We start from the raw sequence: 24,807 nt of genomic DNA on the forward strand, positions 1-24,807 counted from the left end.
TACCACATCTTCTTGATCCAGTCATCTATTTTTGGGCATTTGGGTTGTTTCCATAGCTTAGCTACTGTAAACAGTGCTGCTATAAACATAGGCATGCAGGTGCTATTTGGAATTGATGTTTCTGTGTCCTTTGGGTAAATACCTAGGAGTGGAATTGCTGGATCATATGGAAGCTCTATGTTTAGTAGGTCAAGAAATCTCCACACATCTTTCCATAGTAGTTGGACCAGTTTGCACTCTCACCAGCAGTGCAGGAGAGTTCCTTTTTCTCCACAACCTCACCGACATTTGTTGTTGCTAGTTTTTTTTTTTTTTAATATGTGCCATTCTCACTGGTGTAAGATGGTATCTCCTTGTAGTTTTGATCTCCATTTCCTTGATTACAAGTGATGTTGAATATTTTTTCATATGCCTGTTGGCCATTTGCATTTCCTTTTTGGAAAAGTTTCTTTTTAGCTCTTCTGCCCATTTTTTGACTGGATTTTTGTTTTTGTTTTTGTTGAGTCTCATCAGCTCTTTATAGATTTTTATGATCAGTCCTTTATCATTAGTGTTGTGCGCAAAATTTTCTCCCAGTCAGTGGGGTTTCTCTTTGTTTTGTTATTGTCTCTTTTATAAATGGGTATATTTGTATATATACATATATATGTTTTAAAAGCTATGCTTCTCACATCAGAGCAAGGAGAATTAGAGAAACTTATTTTGTGTTTCTTATGTGAGAATGACAATCTCCTAAATAGATCCTAAGTGTGCAAGCCTGTGAACATCAATATATTTTGTGAACTTGCCACAAAAAAATTTCTGGGATATAAGAACTATTAGGGAAGGTATGGGTAACCCCAGTTATACTTAATAATCTTAGATTTCTTGCAGTAAATCTTATCAGAAATAAATCCAATCTGAAGCTAAAAGTAGATAAGCAATAGAAAATATTGCAGTTATGCTCCTTTTTTTCCCCATTCATCTTCATTTAAGACTTCCTGCAAAGCCGCCTTTGAGTGATGAAAATAACCTGCAAAGCAAGAGGTGAACTGCCATGAAAAAAATAGTATTTTCGTCATTTTTATGAATACAACTCTTTCTATTAGCATGTTTTATTAAACTATTCTGTCTTTCCAATAAGCCCTGCCTCATTTTATTTGGGCTACATGGTTCTCACTTGGAGGTATAAGCATTAAAATAAACAACCTCTCTGATATGAATTTGAAAAACTAGTTTTGTGGGTTTGTTATTGTGATTCAGTGTGTGCATGATGCATGTGTGTATTTGTGGGTGTGTGGTTATGTTTACAACTGACAAATTAAGTGGGTTGTAAAAAGAAACTTGATAGAGCTTTCTTCAAAGTATTAAGGTATGCCTGCTGTATAATAAAATGCACATATTTAGAATGTGTAGTGTGATATATTTTGACATACGGTTGTGCCTCTGGAACCATCATCTTAACCAAAATACTGAACGCGTCTGTCACCCTCAGAAGCCTCTTCCTATCCCATTGTAATCTCTCCATCTTCATCCCTGACAACCACTAATCTGCTTTTGTGCTCCATTGATTTGTTTATTTTTCTAGGAATTTATGTAAGTAGAATCTGAAGGCATATACTCTTTTTTTTAAAAAAAATTATTTTTTAAAGATTTATTTATTTTTAAAGATTTATTTATTTATTTATACAAGCACTGGGTACAGTCAGAAACATGGGAGGGTGTGAGAATTCACCAGAGCCAGAGCGGGGAACAGAACAGGCAGACTGACAAAATACACTCCTGAGGGGAGCAGCAGGAGCGGCAGGAGAGGTCTGTCAAGCCATGTGGGACCCTCACTGGTAGCCGGGATCGAACAGGCACTGCAGAGGCTGTGGGCAGCTTCGCAGCCCAGCACTAAACCCCTGTGCCACAAGGAGAGGCCCAAGATTTATATACTTTTATACAAGAACCAGGATACGCGGGAGGGTCAGAGGATTCACCAGAGACAGAGTGGGGAACAGAACAGGCAGACTGACGAAATACACTGCTGAGGGGTGCAGAGGCAAGACAGGAGAGGTCTGCTTCACCTTGTGGGATTCTTGCAGGCAGGCCGGGATCAAACCCGCACTGCAGAGGCTGCGGACAGCTTCACAGCGTGGTGCTCAACCGCCTGCACCACCAGGGAAGCCTAAAAGCACATACTCTTTATTTGGTTTCTTTCATTAAGTATACTTTCTTGAGAACCCTGTGTGTTGTAACTTGTATCAATAGTGCATTCCTTTTTTATTGTTGAGTAGTACTCAGATGTATGTGTATATTTGGATGGACTGATTGGTTCCAGCTTGGGCTATTACAGATTAAGCTGCTGTGAACATTAATACACATCTTTGTGTGAACTTATCTTTCATTTCTCTTGTATCAGTAACTAGGAGTGGAAAAAATACATTACATTATTTCTTAATTCTTTTTTTTTGCACATACAGCATTATAAAGTTTAATTTCTCCATGTCCTCACCAATACTTGGTATAGTCAATCTTAATTTTAGATATTGTAGTAGTTATCTGGTTTTGGTTTCAATTTGTGTTTCTCCATTTGCTTTGATGTCAAACACCTTTTCATATTTTTGTTTGACATTATTAGAAATACATATTCTTTTGTGTAGGGTGTGTTTAAGTATTTTGTTCAATATTGTAATAATGTGTTTTATTATTGAGTTTTCACATTTCTTTATGTATTCTGGATACAAGTGTTTTATCAGACATTTGATTTGCAAATATATTGTACCAATATATGACTTGTGTTTTCTTTCTCTTAAAATGGATTTTGAGGAAGAGGATTTTATAATTTTGATAAAGTACAATTACAAATTTTAATGACTTAAGCTTTTAATGTATCTAAAAATCTTTGCTGAAACTGAACCTCAAAAGATTTTTGACTAATTTTTATAGTCTTAAGTTCTACTTTAAGCTCTGCAGCCCATTTTGAATTATTTTTTATATAGTATCAGATATGGTTGTATGGTCTTTTATTTACATATTCAGTTATTTCAGCATCATTTATTTAAAATGCAGCATTCATCCACTGAATTCTGTAATTGTGATATGCCTTTCTGTAGTTTTCTTCAAGGGATTTCTTGAGTTGCCTGGATCTGTGGATATAATTTTCACCATATTTGGAAATATTTTGACTATTATCTGTTAAAATATTTTTCTTCCCTCTCCTCATGAGGGACTCCAGTCACATCTATTTTAGGCTACCTCAGTATGTGTCCTAAAACTTATTTATTTATCCCAGAACTCACTGAACTATTCTTTCTATGCCTTATTCTCTTTAATTTATATTATGTCTTTAAAATTCACAAATCTTTTCATCCTTTCTTCTGTAATGCCTAATCTTCTTTATTTTCTTCTAACACATTTTCCATCACATATATTGTAGTTTTCATCTCTAGAAGTTCAGTATGAGTCTCATATTTTCCATGTCTGTACTTAACATTTTCCTTTTTTTTAAAGATTTATTTTTTATTTATACAATAGCTGGGGTATAGACCAGAGGTGCAGCAGGGTGAGAGAATTCACCAGAGACAGAGTGGGGAGCAAAACAGGCAGACAGACCAAAGCACTGCTAAGGGGAGCAGCAGGCCCGACAGGAGAGGTCTGCCATGCCATGTGGGAATCTCCCTGGCCAGCTGGGAATTGAACCCCCCCTACAGAGGCTGCAGACAGCTTCACACAACCCACTGTGCCACCAGGGAGGCCCTATACTTAACATTTTCAATATATCAAATATAGTTAAAATAATGACATTTTTATACTCTTTTCCTTTTTCTAGTACCTGATATGTTTTCTGCAGTTTTGCATGTGTATTAATCATGACTGTATTCCAGATGACTTTACCTTGTTGAGTACTAGATTTACTGCAGTTTCATTTCTTCTTGAAATCAGTTATCTTACACAGTTATCTGGAAACAGTTTGATATTTCTGTGTCTTGCTTCTGTATTAGGCAGGACCAAGTCGGTGCTCAGTTCAGGGCTAATTATTTCCCATTACTGAGTCAAGTTGCTTTTGGCTCCACTGCCAATTGCCCCATGGAGTTTTATTTTCTCGTGCAGCTCCCTGGTTCAGTTTAGGTCTAAGTATTGTTCTTCTAGTCTATTGACAGGGTTCTCTCCTAAGTAGTTTCCTCACTTGCATGCACTGATCCCTGCCCAGAGAAATACCTGGGGGGTGGGGGGGCACACTAGGGTTCAGGACACACTCTGCAAATCTGTTTAGGCTGCCTATCAACCATTTTGCCCTACAAACTAATTTCTGTGCTCTCCAGACTCTCAGGACCCTTTAACTCAGAGAATTGCCAAGTTCCTGAATTCCTTCTCTCTATGTTATGGCCTGGAATCCTTCATAAGACTGAACACTTGGCAATTGCAGGATCCACCTGCTTTATTATTACACTTTCTCTCCTCATATTCAGTTTCTTGAAAAACGTTACCATCTATATTTTATCTATTTTACTTTTTTTTGGTTATTTCACCTTATTAATGTCTTGCCAAAAGCAGAAGTTATCTTGAATTCCAGCATCATCACTTTTAATAAAGGAAATATGCAGACTTGGCATACTTAACAATAAATATGGAAGAAAATTTTTAAAAGTGATGTACACGCACATTTTTGGCACTGATTAGTCAGCTGTTTGCTTGAAGTTGATTCTTCCACGATGGCCTTGAGTGTGGCAGATGTTTTGTTGCTTGCAGTTCTGCCAGAAATCCAGAAAACTTACTATAATTATGTAGATGAGATCCTGGAATGAAGGCAATCTTAGTTCTTCCACCTTGTTGGGAAAAGAAATGCTCACAAATGAAAAAGGAGTGTTTTCTGTGTTTATCAGTCAACATTTATGTCTATCAAAGATTATAGCTCAATAATGTTAGCTAAAATGTGTAGAGAGTTGATATTCTAGTTTAAAAAAAATTGTCACCATTTTAGAAGGAGATATATTAAAAATATTTGTGAAGTTATATCTCAAAAAGATCAGAATTTTCATGGACTTGCAATTATGAGGATAAATACTGTTTTTCATGCCTCTCCAAGGCTCTGCTGTAGAAAGTTTATGAAATGCCTACTCATTTATTTACTCTGATGATAACCCCCAAAGTAGAAGTATCTGCATACAGAAAGCTTCATTAAAAATTTACCTACATTTTTATCCAACAATATAACCAAGAAACATTCTATATAACAATACAAATATGAATTAACTCGTATTCTTATAGTATAGATAATTCTTAGCTATAGTCCTTAAGGTTTGCAAGATATTTTTCCCATAAAATCCTTTGTTTAATCCACACAGTAGCTTTAGAATTGTAGTAGAATTTATCATTTTCAGATGTTTTCAATTATTTCTATAATATATAATTTCAAAGATACTGAAGCAAAAAAAGCAGAAGCTATTGGTATTGTGTTACTGAGTCTACATGTACCTAGATGAAAGTTGATTTATAGTGATTTTTAAGAAATTAACTCTGGAGTTAAGTGAAATTATTTTTTTGTATATATGAATGTAACTATGTATCAATGCCTGATATTTTTTATTTTTTTAAAGATTTATTTATTTATACAAGAACTGGGGTACAGGTCAGAGGCGCAGGAGGGTGAGAGAATTCACCAGAGACAAAGCGGGGAGCAGACCAATTGCCTGATATTTAAATATGGTATTGTTTCCATTCTTTTAATGCTGCATCATTTTTAGTTGAAGTTATTGTCTATTTTTTTTTTTAAAGAAAGTCATTGTCACTGAAGAGAAAAGTAATTCAACCTGATGAATAGAATGCTTTAATTTATTTTCTTAGAATTTCTCTTGGTAAAACTGACTGAATCTTAAAAACAATACTTATAACTTATATATGAAGTGAAATTAGTGATGTAATCACTAATTTTATATGGTCTTTATCTTAAAAACTTTTGTGGGTAAAATTGCTTGTAAGAGTGCAAATTTGTGTGACTACTTTGAAAATAAATTTGACATTATCTTCTAAAATATTTAAATGTCAACCATTTCACTTCTTGGTAGATGAAGGAAAACAAAAGTGTAAGAAAATTAATTAACTAATTAATTCAAAGTATATCACATGCCATTAAAAAAACACAGGATGCCCAGGTAAATTTAAATTTCAGATAAACATTTTTGTTCTATAATCAATGTCAAATATTTCATGGTCATCTTATATATTTTGATTTTCCAAATCTGGCCATCCTAAATATATGGAGTCTACCTTTATACCAAGGCAAGATAAATGTCTAAAGATATATGGCCATAACCATCATACGTGGTCTGGGTAACATGGGCTCAACAGAAATTTCCTTTCTGATTTTTTTTTTTAATAATAAATTTTATTTTTATATTCCCTATACAATTGCAGCCCCCTTATTTTGACCCCAATCCCTCCCCTCCCGCCCCCTACCCCCATAGAGTGTCTCTGATTCATAGTTTTTTGTTGATTTTGAATTTCACTTTCTTATAGTTATTCATTTTCCTGGTCCCTTATTTAAGTTTTCTAGATTCCTGCTATGAGTGAGACCATCCGGTATTTTTCTTTTTCTTTCTGGCTTATTTCACTGAGCATGATCCCTTCCAGCGCCATCCATGTTGCTGCAAATTGCATGTGTTTATCTTTTTTGAATACTGAGTAATATGCCATGGTGTATATGTACCACATCTGCTTGATCCAGTCATCTATTTTTGGGCATTTGGGTTGTTTCCAAAGCTTAGCTATTGTAAATAGTGCTGCTATAAACATAGGGGTGCAGGTGCTCTTTGGAATTGATGTTTCTGTGTCCTTTGGGTAAATACCTAGGAGTGGAATTGCTGGATCATATGGAAGCTCTGTTTAGTAGGTCCAGAAATCTCCACACAGCTCTCCATAGTGGTTGGACCAGTTTGCACTCCCACCAACAGTGCAGAAGAGTTCCTTTTTCTCCACACCCTCGCCAACATTTGTTGTTGCTAGTTTTTTTAATATGTGCCATTCTCACTGGTGTAAGATGGTATCTCATGGTAGTTTTGATCTCCATTTCCTTGATTACAAGTGATGTTGAACATTTTTTCATATGCCTGTTGGCCATTTGCATTTCCTCTTCAGAGAAGTTTCTTTTTAGCTCTTCTGCCCATTTTTTGACTGGATTATTTTCTTTGTTGTTGAGTCTCATCAGCTCTTTGCAGATTTTTGTGATCAGTCCTTTATCATTAGTGTTGTGTGCAAAAATGTTCTCCCAGTTGGTGGGGTTTCTCTTTGTTTTTGTTATTGTCTCTTTTGCTGTGCAGAAGCTCTTTAATTTGATGAAGTCCCAGCTGTTTATCTTCGCCTTCACTATCACTCCTTTCTGATTTTTTTAAATTAGTGATTGATTCTATAATATGTGAATGTTCTTCCTAAAATGCAAATTATTTCAATCCCATGCCCTTTACATATTTCTTAAATTATCTATTCTCCCTAGTAATCCAAGAACTAAAGTTCCTTAACTTGGTTTATAAGGAGATAAAAATCTGGTCTCAGACTACTTAGTCACCATCATCCCTAATAGTTCTACACAGAGAGATCCTGTGCATATCAAGACATTTGAAAGTGCTTATTCTCTCTGAAAGCATTGTGTTCTTTCACATTCTTTCTCACTTTAACACATCTAAAAAAATTCTTATTTAAGAACAATTGAATATTACCTTCTTTAATCAACCTTCCAATATTTCCCTTAGCAAAACCACTGTCTTGTTTATAATCATAGTACTTGTTTATACAGTAGTACATGGCACATACTTCACTATATTTTTTTATCATCATCTCTGACCTGAATAGAAAAATAGAAGATAAGATCTCTAGCAGCAGGAACTATCCCTATTTACTAAGATATCTGATTATATATCTTATAGCTAATTCATAGCTGATGTGCATCAAAGTTGTAATGAGTGATTGAGTGAGTCAATAAGTGGGTGAAGGCATCTCATGATTCACAGCTATACTACCAAACTGAATTCCATTTCAAAGCCAGTTACATATTTGTGATTACTCACTATAGGAAAAAATCCAAAATAGTTGGTCATCAGTGTTGACCACTAAAACTAGGGATGGTTGTAAGTGAACTAAATTGGCATGCAAATTGGCAATCACGTGGCCAGTTTTGCATAAAGCATTATAAATGTTCAAAAATATATGAATCACAATGTATATAGGAAACCTGGAAATACTTGGCATGCATACTTGGAGCAAAGGGATGTGAAATGGAAAGTCATCTCAGCTTTGTAGAATAATGAGATAGAATAATGAGATGCATAGTAATTCATAAAAATTACAGAGTAAATTATTTATAATTATTTGTAATTCTAGATAGCTAAGAAGCATTTCCCCTAGACTCATAGACTTCTCAAAAGTTCAACATTCTCTAACCTGCTAGACTGAATTTGCTGTTGATGGCTGGAGTTCAACTGAGAAAATATGTATTCATTTTCCTTTTAGAATGTTTGTCTCTTTGCCTTGCAAATGCTTATTTATTTCTTTGTCTATCTGTTGTACTTTAACACCCTTGAGAAAAGTAGGAAACTATGTCATATTATTTTTTGCATTCTTACCAAGTTGCACAGAAAGAAGGGTGGATGCATGGATGGATAGATGAATGAATTGATGTAGTGGCTTCATATAAATAGGTTCTACTTGACGTTTATAAATCCTGACTACCATTTGAATCTCCTAGATGTCTACTATACATAATATTAGTGCTTCATTGTGTCCCAGATTATTTAAATCAGAATTTCTATTTTAAATGTTCCAATTTTTAAAGGAAAGATTGTTCTAACCCCATTTTTCCTTAGAAATAAGCTGAGATACTTGCCTTAAACAAAGGACTCGCTATTATAAATAGTTGATGATTCCTCAGATCTCTAATATTCTTATTTAATTCTTACCAATCAAAAAACCTTTTCTGCCAGGCAAAGATCTATGCTTCATGTCCCTGAAGTAATATCATTTGAGATGATTTTATCTTTGGTGATATTTTCCACCATAGACTTTGATTATTTTTGGTTCTACTGTGTGTTTTCCATGTAATTTTATTTATGATTTTTTTCAAGGTCTCAAATATCTTTACTATCCCTCCTCCAACTCTTCTGTCTCCTCTGATTTTGAACTTAGAAGAACTTTGGAATAGTTATCTCATGTGATCAAATGCCTGGCTAAGGCAAATAAATCCTTACTGGGATAATTTGAGATGTAGAAAATTGAACTTTGCTAAAATAATAGTAGCAAAGGTTATTGTATGTAAATTGCTAGGATGCCAGAATAGGTAGGGACAGAGAGTATAGTCTTTGTTAGAAAGTGATATGGACACACCTCTTAGATTTGGGTGTGGGTTTTTTTATGCTATTTTTCTGATTAATGAAGGGTATCAATAAATTATGAAAGGTTTATGTGTGACATTCTGGTTGAAGAGTGTTGATTTTACGGTGTTTCTTTAAAGTGAATTCCTGGTAAAGTGACAGAAGGCAAGATCAAAAGAAAGTTCAGGATACAAGATTTATTTATTTATTTATTTATTTATTAGAGATTTATTTATTTATTTATACAAGCACTGGGCACAGTCAGAAGTGCGGGAGGATGAGAGAGTTCACCAGAGCCAGAGGGGAGAGCAGAGCAGGCAGAGTGATGAAATACACTGCTGAGGGAAGCAGCAGGCAGCAGGAGAGGTCTGTGTGCCATGTGGGACCCTCGCCCGGTGGCCGGGGATCCAACCGGTGCTGCAGAGGCTGTAGGCAGCTTCGCAACCCAGCGCTCAACCACTGCGCCACCGGGGAGGCCCAGGATACAAGATTTAAATATGTACTGAATTGGTCCCAGAAATGGCTGGGAAATCCTGTAGATAATTCTGATTGTGACATAATTGAATTCAGTACTATCTTAGACGACAGAATTCCTAGAAGTTCACTATAAATTATTCAGCTTTAAAAATGAAATTGAAAAACCAGAGGCTTTAGATAAGTAAAAAAATAAAAGGACAAATTTTAAAAGAAAATCACTCACAGGAGGTCTGGAGAATATTTAACAGCTAATGGAGAGCCCAGGGAAGAAGTGTTGTTAAGGATCAAAAATAGCAGGATCTTGAAAATAAGCTCTTACGGACTAATTAACAGTCAATAGTAATATTGGAGGGAGCAAAGAGACCCCAAGGGGAAGAAATAAGGAAGTTGAGAAATTATAGTTTTGCAAAACCAAAAAAGGCTTTATCTCGGTGTCATTTTAATATATCAAAATAGGGATTCTCAATCCCTGAAATAGTTGTCCTTCTTTATATTCATAGTGTCTGGATGTACTTGGCACTGAAAAGGAGGTAGATTCATGATTGAATTAAGTTGCCTTTATCTCCACTACAAGAGATTAGATAGATTTATGCCCCAAAAATCGGATGCTCTGGTCTATATGGTGATAAGTATTTGGAATATTTTAAGTCAGTATCTTTATAAAATCCTGATTTTAATTTCTTTGAATATATGCCCAGAAGTGGGATTATTGGATCAAATAGTAGTTCTAGCTTTTAATTATTTGAGGAAACTGTATACTGATATCCATAGCATTATTCACAATGATACCGGGAACAACATGTGTCCATCAACAGATAAATGAAGAAAATGTATTATATATGGAATATTATTCAACAATGAGAAATAAGGAAATCTTACTATTTTTAATAACTGGACTGGACCTTGATCTCACTGATAATGTGGAAGCTAAGAAAAAAACCTCAGAGAAACAGAGAATAGATTGGTGGTTAATAGGTTGGGAAGTGGGGAAATGAGATATTGATCAAATGGTACAAATGTCTAGTTATAATATTAATAAGCTTAGTGATATAATGACAATATGGTGTATCACATAGTTGAATATTACTTAGAGAGTTGACATAAATATTCTCAGTACAAAAAGTAAATGGTAGCTTTTTGATCAGCTAATACTATGGTAGAGATCATTTTGAAATTTATATATATGGTTCAAGTCAAAAAAATAAACCTTAAACTTACACACAATTTTATGTGTCAATTATCTCAATAAAGTTGGAAAAAATATTCTAGGCCAAGTTGGCACAGCCAATATAATTGAATTCCTGGGGCCAGATAACATCCACCTGAGGAAATCTAGGGAAACTCAAGGATGAATTGGAACACTATAGCCCAAGAGAGAAATCTGTTATTTCCTGACTCTACAGATTACTATTATGTGTCAGTGTAAATACTAGTGAGTGAGTTAGTTGAAAGTTAGCTAGTTAGTTAGTTAATAATTTTAAATTCTCCAGAAGAGGGCTTAAGGAATTAGATTATAGAAATCTCCATTTCATCTCTGTTGGAGTATATCATGAACGATATGACTCATAATATTTACATATAATTATCCAAAAAGAAGCAACATGACTTCTATGGCAAGTCATTATTTTGAAGTCACAAAGAACTAGCAAAATATAATTTTGATTTTCAAAACTTTTACAAACTACTCCAAAGTCAATTTGATGTACTGTAGGGCTATAATTTGCACAATGATTGATCTTATAAAGATACAGAAAAACAAAAAAGACAGGATTAACTGGGCTCTTCTAAAGATGCAGTCAGGTACGGTGATGAGTACTCAGAATGATTTTAGTGAATATGTGTTCATCAATTACCAAGAGGGCAAGCTACGCATCATTGAAACTCCAGAGTATGCATTGGTTGAATTTATTTCTGTCAGCAAAAACCCAAGCCAGAGATAGGACTGCTAGTATTTCTTTACAGACATGTATAGAATGAGATATGGTAAAGATAAGTATGCATAAATTATGCATACAACATGAATGACTCTGCAATTATTTAAAACAGAGCATAGGACCTGGAAATTCTGGTGGATTACTTTCTTGAGTCAAAGAAATACATGCTGTTTTGACTATTTACTCTCTCATCTCTACCTCTTCTTCCTTTACCAGAAAAAAAAAAAGTGCATCATGAATTTACATCTGAAATCTATGTTTGGTTGTTGTCACTGTGCCGCTGCAAGATTGCCTAGTGGTCAACAAGGTTTTATGTATTGATAGTGAAGACCAAATGCTCATCTGGTTTCTTGACTATAAAATCCATTTTTCAATAAGGCTTTTTAAAAAGAAGTTCTCAAACAGGGATCATAGAATCAAAGACCTCAAAAGATGGTAGCTTTTATTATTATAAATTAACTAGAAATATAACCAAATATGGAAATTAATTTCTTATATGGGAACTGCTCTGCAATTTTTTTATTCTAAATATAATCTTATATTTTCCAGTACATTTGAATAGATGTAGATGTTTTTTCTGGGAATGATAATGTCTTGATCTGTGACAAAGAGAAATGTATGTGATTTATGATATTTAATTTTCAGTTTATTACATTATATTCCATGAGCATTTATATCTAGTATTTAATTAAACATGATTTATACAAATTGAGGTCTGTTTTCATTTAAATTGCTGGCAATGTTAATCACAGTGCAAATAGCCATACCACTAAATGATCTCCTGCATTATACTAATATATAAATACTTCTGTGTAATTTGCATCTGTTCTCTAAGCTTAGATGTTGCTAGATAGGTACATATGCAGTATTGCTTTATTTATTTTGCTACTGTGTTAAAAGAGCTAACTCACTTAATATAGCATTTATATTTCAATGAAGTAATATTTAAGGTATTATTTAAAAAATTGGAAAATGCACAAGTAGTAAAAGATTATTCTCTATCAAAAATTGGACATGGCTATAAAGCATTTTCACTTCAGCAAATGCAATTCTCCATTCATTCCACCTCAAGTAAACTTCTGGGCAAATATCTAATTGTTTTGTTGTTGTTTTCAATCAGTTTTTCTTAATTATAACTTCCTTTGTTGATAATTGTACATCTGGACTGATGTGCAATCAACTCGTAGGTTCATAGATTCAAAACTTGATTTGTCTGAGTTAAATTCATATTCACGTGTTTAAGTACTATTTATTGTATAAAGACAGAAAAAATAGGAGGCAAAGAACAATTCCTGCATGCTTAATTATCTTCATGTATATGTATATATACAAACATATATACATATATATGTATCTGTCTTGATTGTTTTCACATCTATTTCTATCTTAAAAATAGAAATTGCTTAGAGCCTCTTACCTGAGAATTTAAAAATATGTTGTCTCTATTAGCATTATTATTTGTGTGGGTCTCTATCCAACCTTCCTTGATACATTTCTTAATGTCATTCCACATAAGGCTTCTCTGTGTCTTTCTAAAGTACAGGGATATAGCAGACACTTTCTTATCTGGCTCCAAGTCTTCAGTGCCAGAAGTTAAAGACCAGTTCTCTCTACTGGCATTAAGGGTTCGTCCTTGGACAAACTTGGGCCCCAAGTCTATTTCCCCTTCTCATTTCTGCTCCAGACAAGCTAGGTCATTCGGGTATCTGAACAAACCATCGTGCCAAGAAGATTTTGCTCCAAAGTTGTGACTTATGCTTGTTCCCTCTGGAAATACACCACAATGTTTATCCTGTCTTTATTAATACTAATTAAACCTTTCCTTCAAGGCTAACATTATATTTCCCTTATTTGATTTTGTTCAAACATCAATACTTTTCTCCCTATTAATATATGAAAAGTTATATTCATTCTCTTTTACAAAATAAGGCAGTACAGTCTCTAAGGCATGTCTAACTTGTTTTTTTTTTAAGATTTATTTATTTATAAAAGAACTGGGGTACAGTCAGAAGCGTGGGAGGGTGAGAGAATTCACCAGAGCCAGAGTGGGGAGCAGAGCAGGCAGACTGATGAAATACACTGTCGAGGGGAGCAGCTGGCATGGCAGGAGAGGTCTGCGCACCACGTGGGACCCTCACTGGCTGACTGGGGATCCAACTGGTGCTGCAGAGGCTGCGGGCAGCTTTGCAGCCCAGTGCTCAACCGCTGTGCCACCGGGGAGGCCCCCATGGTTTGACTTCTTATAGATCATTAACATACTATCCTCTAAAACAAATGGCAGTAGATATGACACACAAAAAGACAAAGATTAGTCATGTGCCAAAGTAGCCAAACATTGCCATTGACTTACATTGACCTGGCAATGAAAGTGCCACTTTCATAATTTAATGAAAATATTTTTATATCATAGTCTAATATAAAGTCTAAATGAAATTCTTACATGACAGTAAAGAACTGAATATTTCATCAGTTAAGAAAATTAAAATGACATTCTCTTTCTTTTCCTCCTTCTCCTCCTTCCTGCATGATTGCCTTGCTTTCTGGAAAGTTTTAGTCTCAAATATTTGGGAGTCTGTTATATTTTACAGCACACAACTCATTTTAGAGGTTACCAGATCCTGATTTTGTCCTATTGTTTCACTGATAAATCCTCAAATTATTTAGCTTCTTCCTGAGCACAATCATGAATTGTGTCTATTCAATCTCTGAAAATCTGCAAGAAATCAAAAGGATGACCTTTTCAGAGCAAGTCATTCATCGTTTACATAAGGATGTTTAGACCAAACTTCATAAAGGAAATTTAGAATAAGAACATATCCAACACTACTTCCAGGAGAGATTGTTTAGAAGAAAAATAAATAAGAGACAAAATAGAGGTTTTCCGGTATTTTGTCCTTGTTTGTTCTAGATCTAGAAGGGGGTAATTTAATGATCCTATTGCTTTAAGCACTGTGAAAACCCAGGATTTCAGAAATACCTTTGGATACATTGTAGTGTACCCAAGGACACATTAAAATCTGAATAAGGTGTCATTTTTTCTGTTTTGCATTGTTTGCACCACTAACTTTATTCAGCAGATTTTATCAGGAAACATCACTGGGTAGTTATGGTCTTCCAGATAACATGCAGCATTTGCAGAGGCACAAAGAGCAGTGGGGGACATGGGCTGCATGGTGAAGCTCACAGTCTGACTAGGGCACAGGGTGAAAGACAGAAACAGTTTCTCAGATACACACCATTTTTGTCAGTGAAAAAGGTTATGAAAAAAAAAAAAGACTTGTGGGAATAATAGTAGAGAAGAAATTCAATTAAAGCAGATGACAGGAAGAGAAAGCCACAGGGAGTGCTGTGTCCTGCAACTATTTTGCAAACTCCCATAGAACCCAGCAAGGCGCCGAGCTTAGAGGGATGATGTGTGAATATCAGTGATTGATATTTCACTAAGCTAGTCATTATTTCTTCTTTTTCTTCAAAATCATATGAATTGTTTCTGTTGTCCAAAATTAGCACAAAAATGATATAATTTGCTGAATGTTTTGTATTTCATATGATTTTGCATCAGCTTTAATAATGGTATATCAAAGGTAAGTCCCTTTAGTCATCCTAACTTTAGAAACCCTTGAATGAGATTAGGAAGTGATCATCATTTACATTTATTATACTTTGCATGTAACGAGCTTTAGCTATTAACTCTAATTTGCTTCTCATCGCATTCATCAAAGGCGAACTATTTAGAAACTAAAACATCTCTGTCAGTTAGAATTTTAATGAATTAAGATGAAATGAGACAGTGTTAATTGGCAGTTTTTGCTGCAGGGGAGGATTCTAGGTCTTGTAAGTGATACCAGTTCATCTCTCTACCAGTGTTAATTTGTTTGATTTAATTCTAAGGAAACTCTGAATATTTCCCAAACTATTCATATTTATTTTCAGTATTGTAGAGTGGATTAGTTCTGTTGGTATTTCATTTGGGTTCCCAATTTCTTTTGAGGTTGATCATTAACAAGTTGTTTATTTTAAGTAATATTTATATTATCGACTTGAGACAAATACACAAAAAATAATAGCATTATTTAGACTGTATTTTATTTGACATATTTAAAACCTTCCAGTAACTAATCATTTTTTCACCAATAATTATTCTCCTCTGTTCTTTATGTTTTTCTCAGACATAAATGAATGCGAAGCTGAACCATGTAAAAATGGTGGAATATGTACTGATCTTGTTGCCAACTATTCCTGTGAGTGCCCAGGCGAATTCATGGGAAGAAATTGTCAATACAGTAAGTATTCATATGCATATATATATTCATATATATAAAATATAAACATTTGTATAATCTGCAATTATTACACAATATAAGTTGAAATCAATATAATTTGCATTGAGTTCATAATTTGCTTAAATGGTGCATTTCATGTTTATTGCTGTTATGTTATCAATATACACATATTCTGTAGGGCAGATCTCATTTTGTGCATGATCTCATTTTGTGCATGATGTACACAGCAGTGGTCTCCTTTGGGTCTGAAAAGAGAACAAAAATATTACCTCAGAGACACAAGCGTATCTCTCCCATGAACACCTTTTTGGCTTCGGAGTGTATGTATTTCATAAATTTCTGCCATAAATTTCTACTTATTCTGATTTCAGACAATAAATTCAGGGCATTCTAACTAGATAACCTTGATACAAATAAAAGCAGAGATAAAGAAAGATTCATGTTGAGCAGGCTTACACATTAGTAAGAATTTTACACACTATTTGTCTTTTTGTAAACTTAAATCTATAGGGTCTTGAGATGATGGATGAAATTAAAGGGCAATAATGTGCCTCAGGTTTTTTCAAAGAGGTGCAAAGTACCCCTTCTTCTGCAAAACAAACTCTGAGAAGATTGTGACAGGATTATGGTTTATGGAAAGTGACCTCTTATATCAATGAGAATAACTGGACTTTTAGAATTGTTGGGCACATAATAAACATCATACTACAATTGCTTTGGTGTATGTAAAAATATTTGAGCTGCATAACATTATGCAAATAAAGAAGGCAGATGAAGATGAGAATTCAGATGCAGAAACTGTGACACATAAGCTATGTGGTTTTTCCCAAGCTCTCCAATTAGCAAATGAAGCCAGACTAGAAAGAATCTAGAATCATTTCTTATGAGTCTCAGCTCAGTGTGTTTTTCTCTAAATTATCTTGTTATTATTATATCTCTATATAGAGATGAAAAGCATAAACAGAAACTGCGCTCCTCTTACTCTTGTACACACACGTGCGCACAAATACACACGCACTTGTTTCTCTTTAGAAACAGTTTTACTTCTTCCTTTCCTTCCTCTTTTAATGTAGTAATATACAAAATGAAAATAGGGAAATTGTTGAAGAATTTATTATGGTATATAGATGAGCAGAATTATGATCTAAGGATGCTTATTACCCTTGCTTGAAGTATTTCATTATAATAATGATATTCAGAATATTACAAATATCTTGGATTGGTAAAAAATATTTTCTAAGCTTAAATACAATTGAAGAAAGATTTTGAGTGTAAGTTGATGAAAAGAAAATGTCAGTTTGAATAAGCAGATTGAGCAGACAACCAAATAGACCATTAGGCATGCAATCAGCTGACCTAGAAACCTTACTATAAAACATTTAACTGACCATCTGCTAAGTTGACTTCCATTCAGATTCAGCTTGTCCTTGCCCCAACCCAGACATAGCTCTTACATCCTATCTTTTGGTTTATGGGACTTGAGCATGACTGCCTAGTCAGCATTACAAACAGTGCTGAAAAGTACCCTCCAGGTGTATGGAAGACATGATTAACATGATGAAAAAGAAAAACCTTTGTGAGTGACTATTTGATTTTCATTCTCCAAAAACAGACATCTAGTACCAGCATAAATGACCTCCCAAGAAGTGTTGGAAATTTAGGGGGGGGAGGCTTAAAACAATACCTGGATAAGAGCCTGCACAGATATGATAAGACCACTCCTGGCCCACAGGAGGAGTGGTCAAGGGAGGAAGAGGATGAAATCTCTCCAGTTTACTTAGAGAAGAACTTTAGAGGGGACTGTCATGAGGACCCTACCTAGGAATGCGGGCTACTCAGAGGTGCTCAAACTCTAGTTCTCTAAATACAGTCTCCTGCACTGCTGGTGGGAGTGCAAACTGGTCCAACCACTATGGAGAGCTATGCAGAGATTCCTCAACCTACTAAAGACAGAGCTTCCATATGATCCAGCAATTGCACTCCTAGGTATTTACCCAAAGAACACAGAAACTTTAATTCCAAAGAGCACCTGCACCCCTATGTTTACAGCAGCACTATTTACAATAGCTAAGCTTTGGAAACAACCCAAATGCCCAAAAATAGATGACTGGATCAAGAAGATGTGGTACATATACACCATGGAATATTACTCAGCATTCAAAAAAGATAAACACATGCAATTTGTAGCAACATGGATGGCGCTGGAAGGGATCATGCTCAGCGAAATAATCAAGAAAGAAAAAGAAAAATACCAGATGGTCTCACTCATAGCAGGAATCTAGAAAACCTAAATAAGGGACCAGGAAAAAGAATAACTATAAGAAAGAAGAAATCAAAATCAACTACAACTATGAACCAGAGACACACTATGGGGGGGGGGGGCGGGGAAAGGAGAGATTAGGGTCAAAATAAGGGGGTTGCAATTTGCGTGGGGAATATAAAAATAAAATTTAAAAAATAATAATAATAAAAATAAAATAAGAAACAGTGTTACCTGAGTTTGCAGACTCAGACTCCTGGGTCAGGAGACAAGAACTTGGAGGTACACACACATAGACACAGACATACACACACACACACACACACACACAGAGATACCCTTGTTTCCCTATACTAGCCGAAGAGCATCTAGAAAGCCAGTTGGTTGCCTATGAGTTGAAAATAAAAGCAAACCTGAAATTGAGCTAGAAATTGAAACTAATGACTAAATATTGTTCAGACTCCCATCGGACATTTTTGTTGAGGTCACCACTTCTGAGTTTGCCTTGAAAAGACAGAAGCCTGATAGATAATGGAAGGACATTGTAAGTAGTACCTGAATTTAACTGCCACTAGTCTATGCCCTATGTCTTGCAATCAGTTTTGATACCATGTTTAATGAAATGCTTTGTGTTTCTTAGATTTGATTTTATATTTATATATTTATATTTAAACTCAAACATCTTTTTGAACCTGGCTATGATAGTGAGGCGCCTCGCTTATCATATACCCTGACATTCTGCTATTTCCTCTGTCCATCTCTGTGCACTGACAAAGATGAGAGTCACATAAAGTATTCTCCAAAGTATGTTCCTATTTGGGGTATTTGATTTTATAGTGTGCTAGGTAAGAGTTTGTGATAAGTGAAGGATCCTATTCTCCCTATTGTCTGGGTTTCTAGAAATATGGTTCTACTTCTTTCATGGCTTCATAGTACTTTTAGAAAATCCAGAGTAAGAAAATGCATTCTGCCACAGAAATGATTTAGTTCTACACACTGAGGACTTGGATCATTCCCTCCCCACAGAAGCACATAAAAGCACCTGCAGGTTGTAGGTGGTGCCAGCTCTAAATTGACTGAATTTAAGATTTTGACATTACCTTATAACCAGTGTTTTGTCTTCCACTCTGAAGTATGATTGATAAACTTTTCTCTGGGCTTTGTGTCATGCCTCACAGAGGTACTATTGTGTTGGGTTACCCCTGCAGTTATGGCAGAGAAATCATTTGTTTCTGCAGATATTTCAGGAGGCAGATATAAGGGAAAATAATAGAGACCAACTTCTGGTGAATCAGAGAACAATCTCACTGAGATGCTATTATCCTTGTGTTCAAATGTGAACTGTCTTCAATCTAAGGCTTTTGCGCTCATACTTGCTTCATTATCCCCACTTGTTTCTTATTTCTACTGATGGTTGAAATTCTGATATATTTTATTTTTGAAGTTTTTAAATTCTCTTATTTTTTTATCGAGATAACATTGGTAGACAACACCATATATGATTCAGAGGTACAGGTTCACACCTCCTCAGACATACGTTACCACACTACACCCACCACCCAGGCACTCACAGTTCTGCACCATAGCCCATTAAGCCCCCTAGCCTGCTTGTTCCCCACACCCACCCTCCCCCTCTGGTAGCCTCAATTCTGCAATCAAATTTTAGGGTTTGTTTTGGTTTGGTTTATCTGTTCCTTTGTTTTATTTCTCTATATTCCACATACAAGTAAACCATCCAGTATTTTCCTTTTTCCTTCTGATTTATTTTGCTTAGCATAACACCATCCACTCCATCTTATTGTTGCAAGTGGCAAGATTATATCTATATATTTATATATATATGTATGTATGTAAATGTATACACAAATATACATATGCCACTTCTTCTTAACCCATTCATCTGCCATTGGGGACTAGGCCTGGTAAATTTTAAAATGAAAGCATTTACAATATTCCCCCAAATAATAAATATTAGATGTTACAAAGAATAAAATTGGCTAAAAATAAAATATCTCTACAAAAGTAGTAAACTATGAAATACAGACAATAAACTGGAGAAACAGCTACAATAAACATAAAAGTCAAATATCACTTATCCTTTCTTATATCTTTCAATTCAATAAAATTAAACACAAAAGAAAAAAATAGCAAGAACGTGAACAGAATTTCTCAACAGAAGAAGTAAATAGTTTAATGCATATGTTATAATGTGTTCTGTATACATTTGTATACTTCTGTATATTTTTGAATTTTTAAAAGCAGGTATATTGTACCTGTATGATCTAAAAGGGATAAATATGTTTTGAATGACTATTTAAAGTGAGATTTAAATATATGAAGAAAAAAGCTGCACTGACTGGATGCATCTTCTTGTCTCACTGGTATCTCTGACATCATATCTTAAATGAACTGAAAGATGAATGTATAAACAAATGGAACTATAGATAAGTAGAAACAAGCAGCATGTTAAAAAATAGGCAGGGATTTAATTATAGAGAGACAGGTGCGGGGGGAGGGCAGGAAAGGTTAAGAGCTGTTCAGTCAGGGATAAATGCTAACCATGAGACTCTTATGTCCCTCCTTTCTCTCTCTCTCTCTCTCTCTCTCTCTCTCTCTCTCTCTCTCTCTCTCTCTCTCTCTCTCCTTCTCTCTCTTTCTTACACACATACACACTCTTTGGCACTGCTAGTGACCACACACCTAGCACATTCTTGCAACAGAACCTTTCCTTTCTCTTCATTTTTCTATAGGATTCTCTGTTAGGACATTCTCCCCTACTTTCTTTGGGGAGTTGCATAAAAGATGGCTCAATGGGCTTTCCCAGGCCCCTTTACCTCAACGCACACTCACACTTTTTCTCTGCTAAAATTTTTCACTTAGCATTCAGTTCTAATATATTTTTACTTGTACATATTATTTATTGACTTTTCCTCCAATGAAGTAAATATTCTCTGAGAAAGATTTTATGGTTGTAATCACAATTACTAGAGCAGTGCTGGCTAACATGTTCTTAGTAAATATTTGCAGAATGCAAGAATAAAAGACCCTAGCATTTTGAGATCTTTAACAATGGGGATGACACTGATTTTTCTTAGTGCTTTCAGCTGCTATCAAGTAATTTTTACATTTTTTTTTATATTCTGTTTCTTTTGCTAGTATAATGAAATGTTACCCAGTATATGAGTTGATACTCAGTAAATGATACTACAAGTTCATTTTCTTTCCTTTGACCTGATTAAAAACTTTCATAACTCTCTATTTCAAATGCGGTATGCAAATAGACTTAAGCCAAAAGATAAATGGGAGTCCTATTTCTCTTTTTCAGACTGCTTCTGCCTGTGAACTTGTTGAAAGTTTATTTTATATCACTTACCTATTTCTCATCATGTTTAATATTTCTCATCATGTTTAATACTCAGTAAACAAATATGATAACTATGATCTGAGCAACAACCACCACTAATAAACCTGAAAAATATAAAATCAGGAATTTTGGAGATAATATTTGTCATGGTGTAGATATACTGATGATGATACCTGTCAATTAACATCAAAAGGATTGCTCTTTTCAGATATTAGTAGTCTCTTGTCTTTTCCTCATTTTTACCAGAACTTCAATTTTAAGCAATTTACTAAGATTACTATTTCCAGTACAATGAAATGAAATATTTTGAATATGAACAATATACTATATTTTAAAACCTGAACATGTATATATATGGTCAATTAAATGACTAAAAGTAAGATATTTATGTTGAGATACTACTTTGGTAAGTATAATTTAAAAATTTGTGTGAAATCTTTATTATAATATATGGCTTTCATTAATATAGCTTGTTAGCATCTTTATTTTATAAGAAATAAGTGAATGTGAAATCCTATCTATTTTGACATGATATCCAGTTATGTGGGAATAATTATTATTTAAATCAATCACCCGTTACACATTTTAATAAAAGTATAATTATTTCAAATATAAATAACAGGGCCTCCCCGGTGGCGCAGCGGTTGAGCGCTGGCTTGCGAAGCTGACCGCAGCCTCTGCAGCGCTGGTTCGATCCCCAGCTGCTCCCCGGCCACCGGAGGAGGGTCCCACATGGCGCACAGACCTCTCCTGCCGCCCGCTGCTCCCCTCAGCAGTGTACTTTGGTCCTTCTGCCTGCTCTGCTCCCCGCTCTGGCTCTGGTGAATTCTCTCACCCTCCCGTGCTTCTGACTGTACCCAGTGCATGTATAAACAAAACAAACAAATAAATAAATAAATAAAAGCATGCCTCTATTAAAAAAAAAATTAAAAAAATATAAATAACAAATGTTTAAGTCTTACAATAAATAAAAAAAATCTGCTTATAATTTTCCAGTAATTATTTACTAATTATATGTTATCACTTAAGGCAATAATAGTTTTGATTTAAGTAATTTCAGTTTAGGCTTCCAAATGTGGTTCATAAAACTTACTATTTACTTTGGCAGGTCTCTGTTCTATTTTTATTTTCCATGATTCATTACAGGGGATTTGATTATTTTATCTTTTACATTTTAATTGAAATGACTTTTGATTGATAAGTGAAAATCATTCATATGTTCCCATAGCATTTGCTATAATATTACAGCAATTCTTCTAATTAAAGTCCTAATTTATATCCCCTTGATGCTTTTCAATGATATAAACTCAAGTGTTCAAACATTTTAATAAACAGCTTAAAAGGAAAATGATGATGAACTGGAATGATAAACCTGTTCTCATAAGAACAGATACACTTTGCCATGCACATTTAACAGAACATGGTGTTTAAACTAAAGTAAGTGGAAACTGATAGCACTTCAGTTAACGAATCAAAGATAACTGGGACTGCTTTCACTTATTGGGCTATGTGGCCCACAATAGCCATATACATTTCCCTCCTGGGTGTTTAAATGTGACATGATTAAATTTCAGGAATGGTACTCAAATTCATTTCCATTGCAGACACTATTTCTGGAAATTAAGGTAGTTACCAAGGGAACTCTTATAATACAAATCCCAAAACTATTATGCCAAGTGTATTAAGGCTTGTATGATTTCAGTGAGTTTTATGAAAAATGAAAAGCAAAATCTTCAACTGAGTATAAACTGATGTTTCTAAATGTCAGTAGTATCCAGATTTTTAAAACTTAAACAATGTAGATAATTCTATGACCCTTTACTTTAAGAATTCTATCTCAAAAGGTTATAAGGGAAAAAAGGATGATACAAATAAATCTATTTTGAAAACTGTAAATTAATATTTATCAGCTTCTTAAAAAGCTGTTGCTCTCTAAGTCTTCGTTACAAAAGAGCTAGCATTTTGCAAACACAAGAACATAGAATATATGTGTTCTTTCTTTTGATATATTTGCTGCCAAATATTTTTGTGTGAGTGCAGGCTTATGCTGTGAATGCTGCTAAAATATTTTATAAATAAATAAATGGCGTGTTGTGCATTTTTACATATTCTACACTTTATTGCTTTTGTAAAGACAAATTTATAAGTAACAACAAACACACCCCTTCTTTTACTCAATCTTACATTTTAATATCTTGTCACCAACTAATTGCCATGGGACAAAATTGATTTTAATTTAGATATTTAGATTTTTAACTTACTGTGTGCCAAGCACTAATTCTAAATACCCGATACATTAATTTGTTTAATTCTTTCAGCACATACATTCTGTAGTAGATTCTACTTATTGTGGCACCATTTTAAGGAGATAACTGAGCTACTAAGTGGTTGAATAATTTGCTTAGGCTCACATGGCTGGTGAACCACAGAGCCTGACTTCATCTCAAGCATTGTGGCTACAGCATCTACACATCTAAGCATGGTTGATCCTGCCCCTTGCAGGGTGACAGGAACACTGTTTATCATAGAATACACTTTAATATCTTTGCACTGGTTTATAGTTGCCTGTTGATTTTGATTTTTACTTTATTATAATTAGTCTTTTTCCTGGTCCCTTATTTAGGTTTTCTAAATTCCTGTTATGAGTGAGACCATCCCGGTATTTTTCTTTTTCTTTCTGGCTTATAAACCAGAGACATATTACAGGGGGTGGGGGGAGAAGGGAGTAGGATCAAAACAAGGGAGGCTGGAAATTGTGTGGGGACTATAACCAAGATGAAAATGCATACATTGTGCAAAAATGAAAAAATGATGTAAAAAATACATAAAAGAAAATTTTTAAAAAGAAAAGTGATGTAAAAATATACAAAATAAAATAATAATTAAAAAAGTCATTTGTACTTGAGGAGTAGCCTTGGTGAGTGTCAGCACAGAAAGAGGAAAGAACACAAGTTTTGGATTCAAATAGAACTGAGGCATAAACTCTGGCTTTTTTTCTTTGTAAATATATGTCTGAACAAATTATTTATCCTTCTAAAGCTCAGACCCCTCATTTGTAAATGGAATTAAAAATCATTCCCCATGGGCCCCTCTGGTGGCACAAGGGATTAAGCACCACACTATGAAGCAATCCGCAGCCTCTGCAGCATGAGTTCGATTCCCGGCC

At 34.6% G+C, this 24,807-nt stretch overlaps 1 protein-coding gene across 2 annotated transcripts in view; it reads left to right on the forward strand.

Moving 5' to 3' along the window:
- EDIL3 (EGF like repeats and discoidin domains 3) overlaps positions 1-24,807 on the forward strand; it is a gene marked incomplete at both ends in the record, with an annotated part of 384,944 nt that overhangs the window by 208,078 nt on the left and 152,059 nt on the right. For both annotated transcript variants that reach the window (XM_084234061.1, XM_084234062.1), the window contains one exon: positions 15,904-16,017. In XM_084234061.1, coding sequence (XP_084090187.1) covers positions 15,904-16,017 — 114 coding nt within the window. The remainder of the gene's footprint in view (positions 1-15,903; positions 16,018-24,807) is intronic.

The sequence above is a fragment of the Talpa europaea genome (genome assembly GCF_964194135.1).
Source record: "Talpa europaea genome assembly, chromosome: 5".
In the NCBI taxonomy this organism is placed as follows: domain Eukaryota; kingdom Metazoa; phylum Chordata; class Mammalia; order Eulipotyphla; family Talpidae; genus Talpa; species Talpa europaea.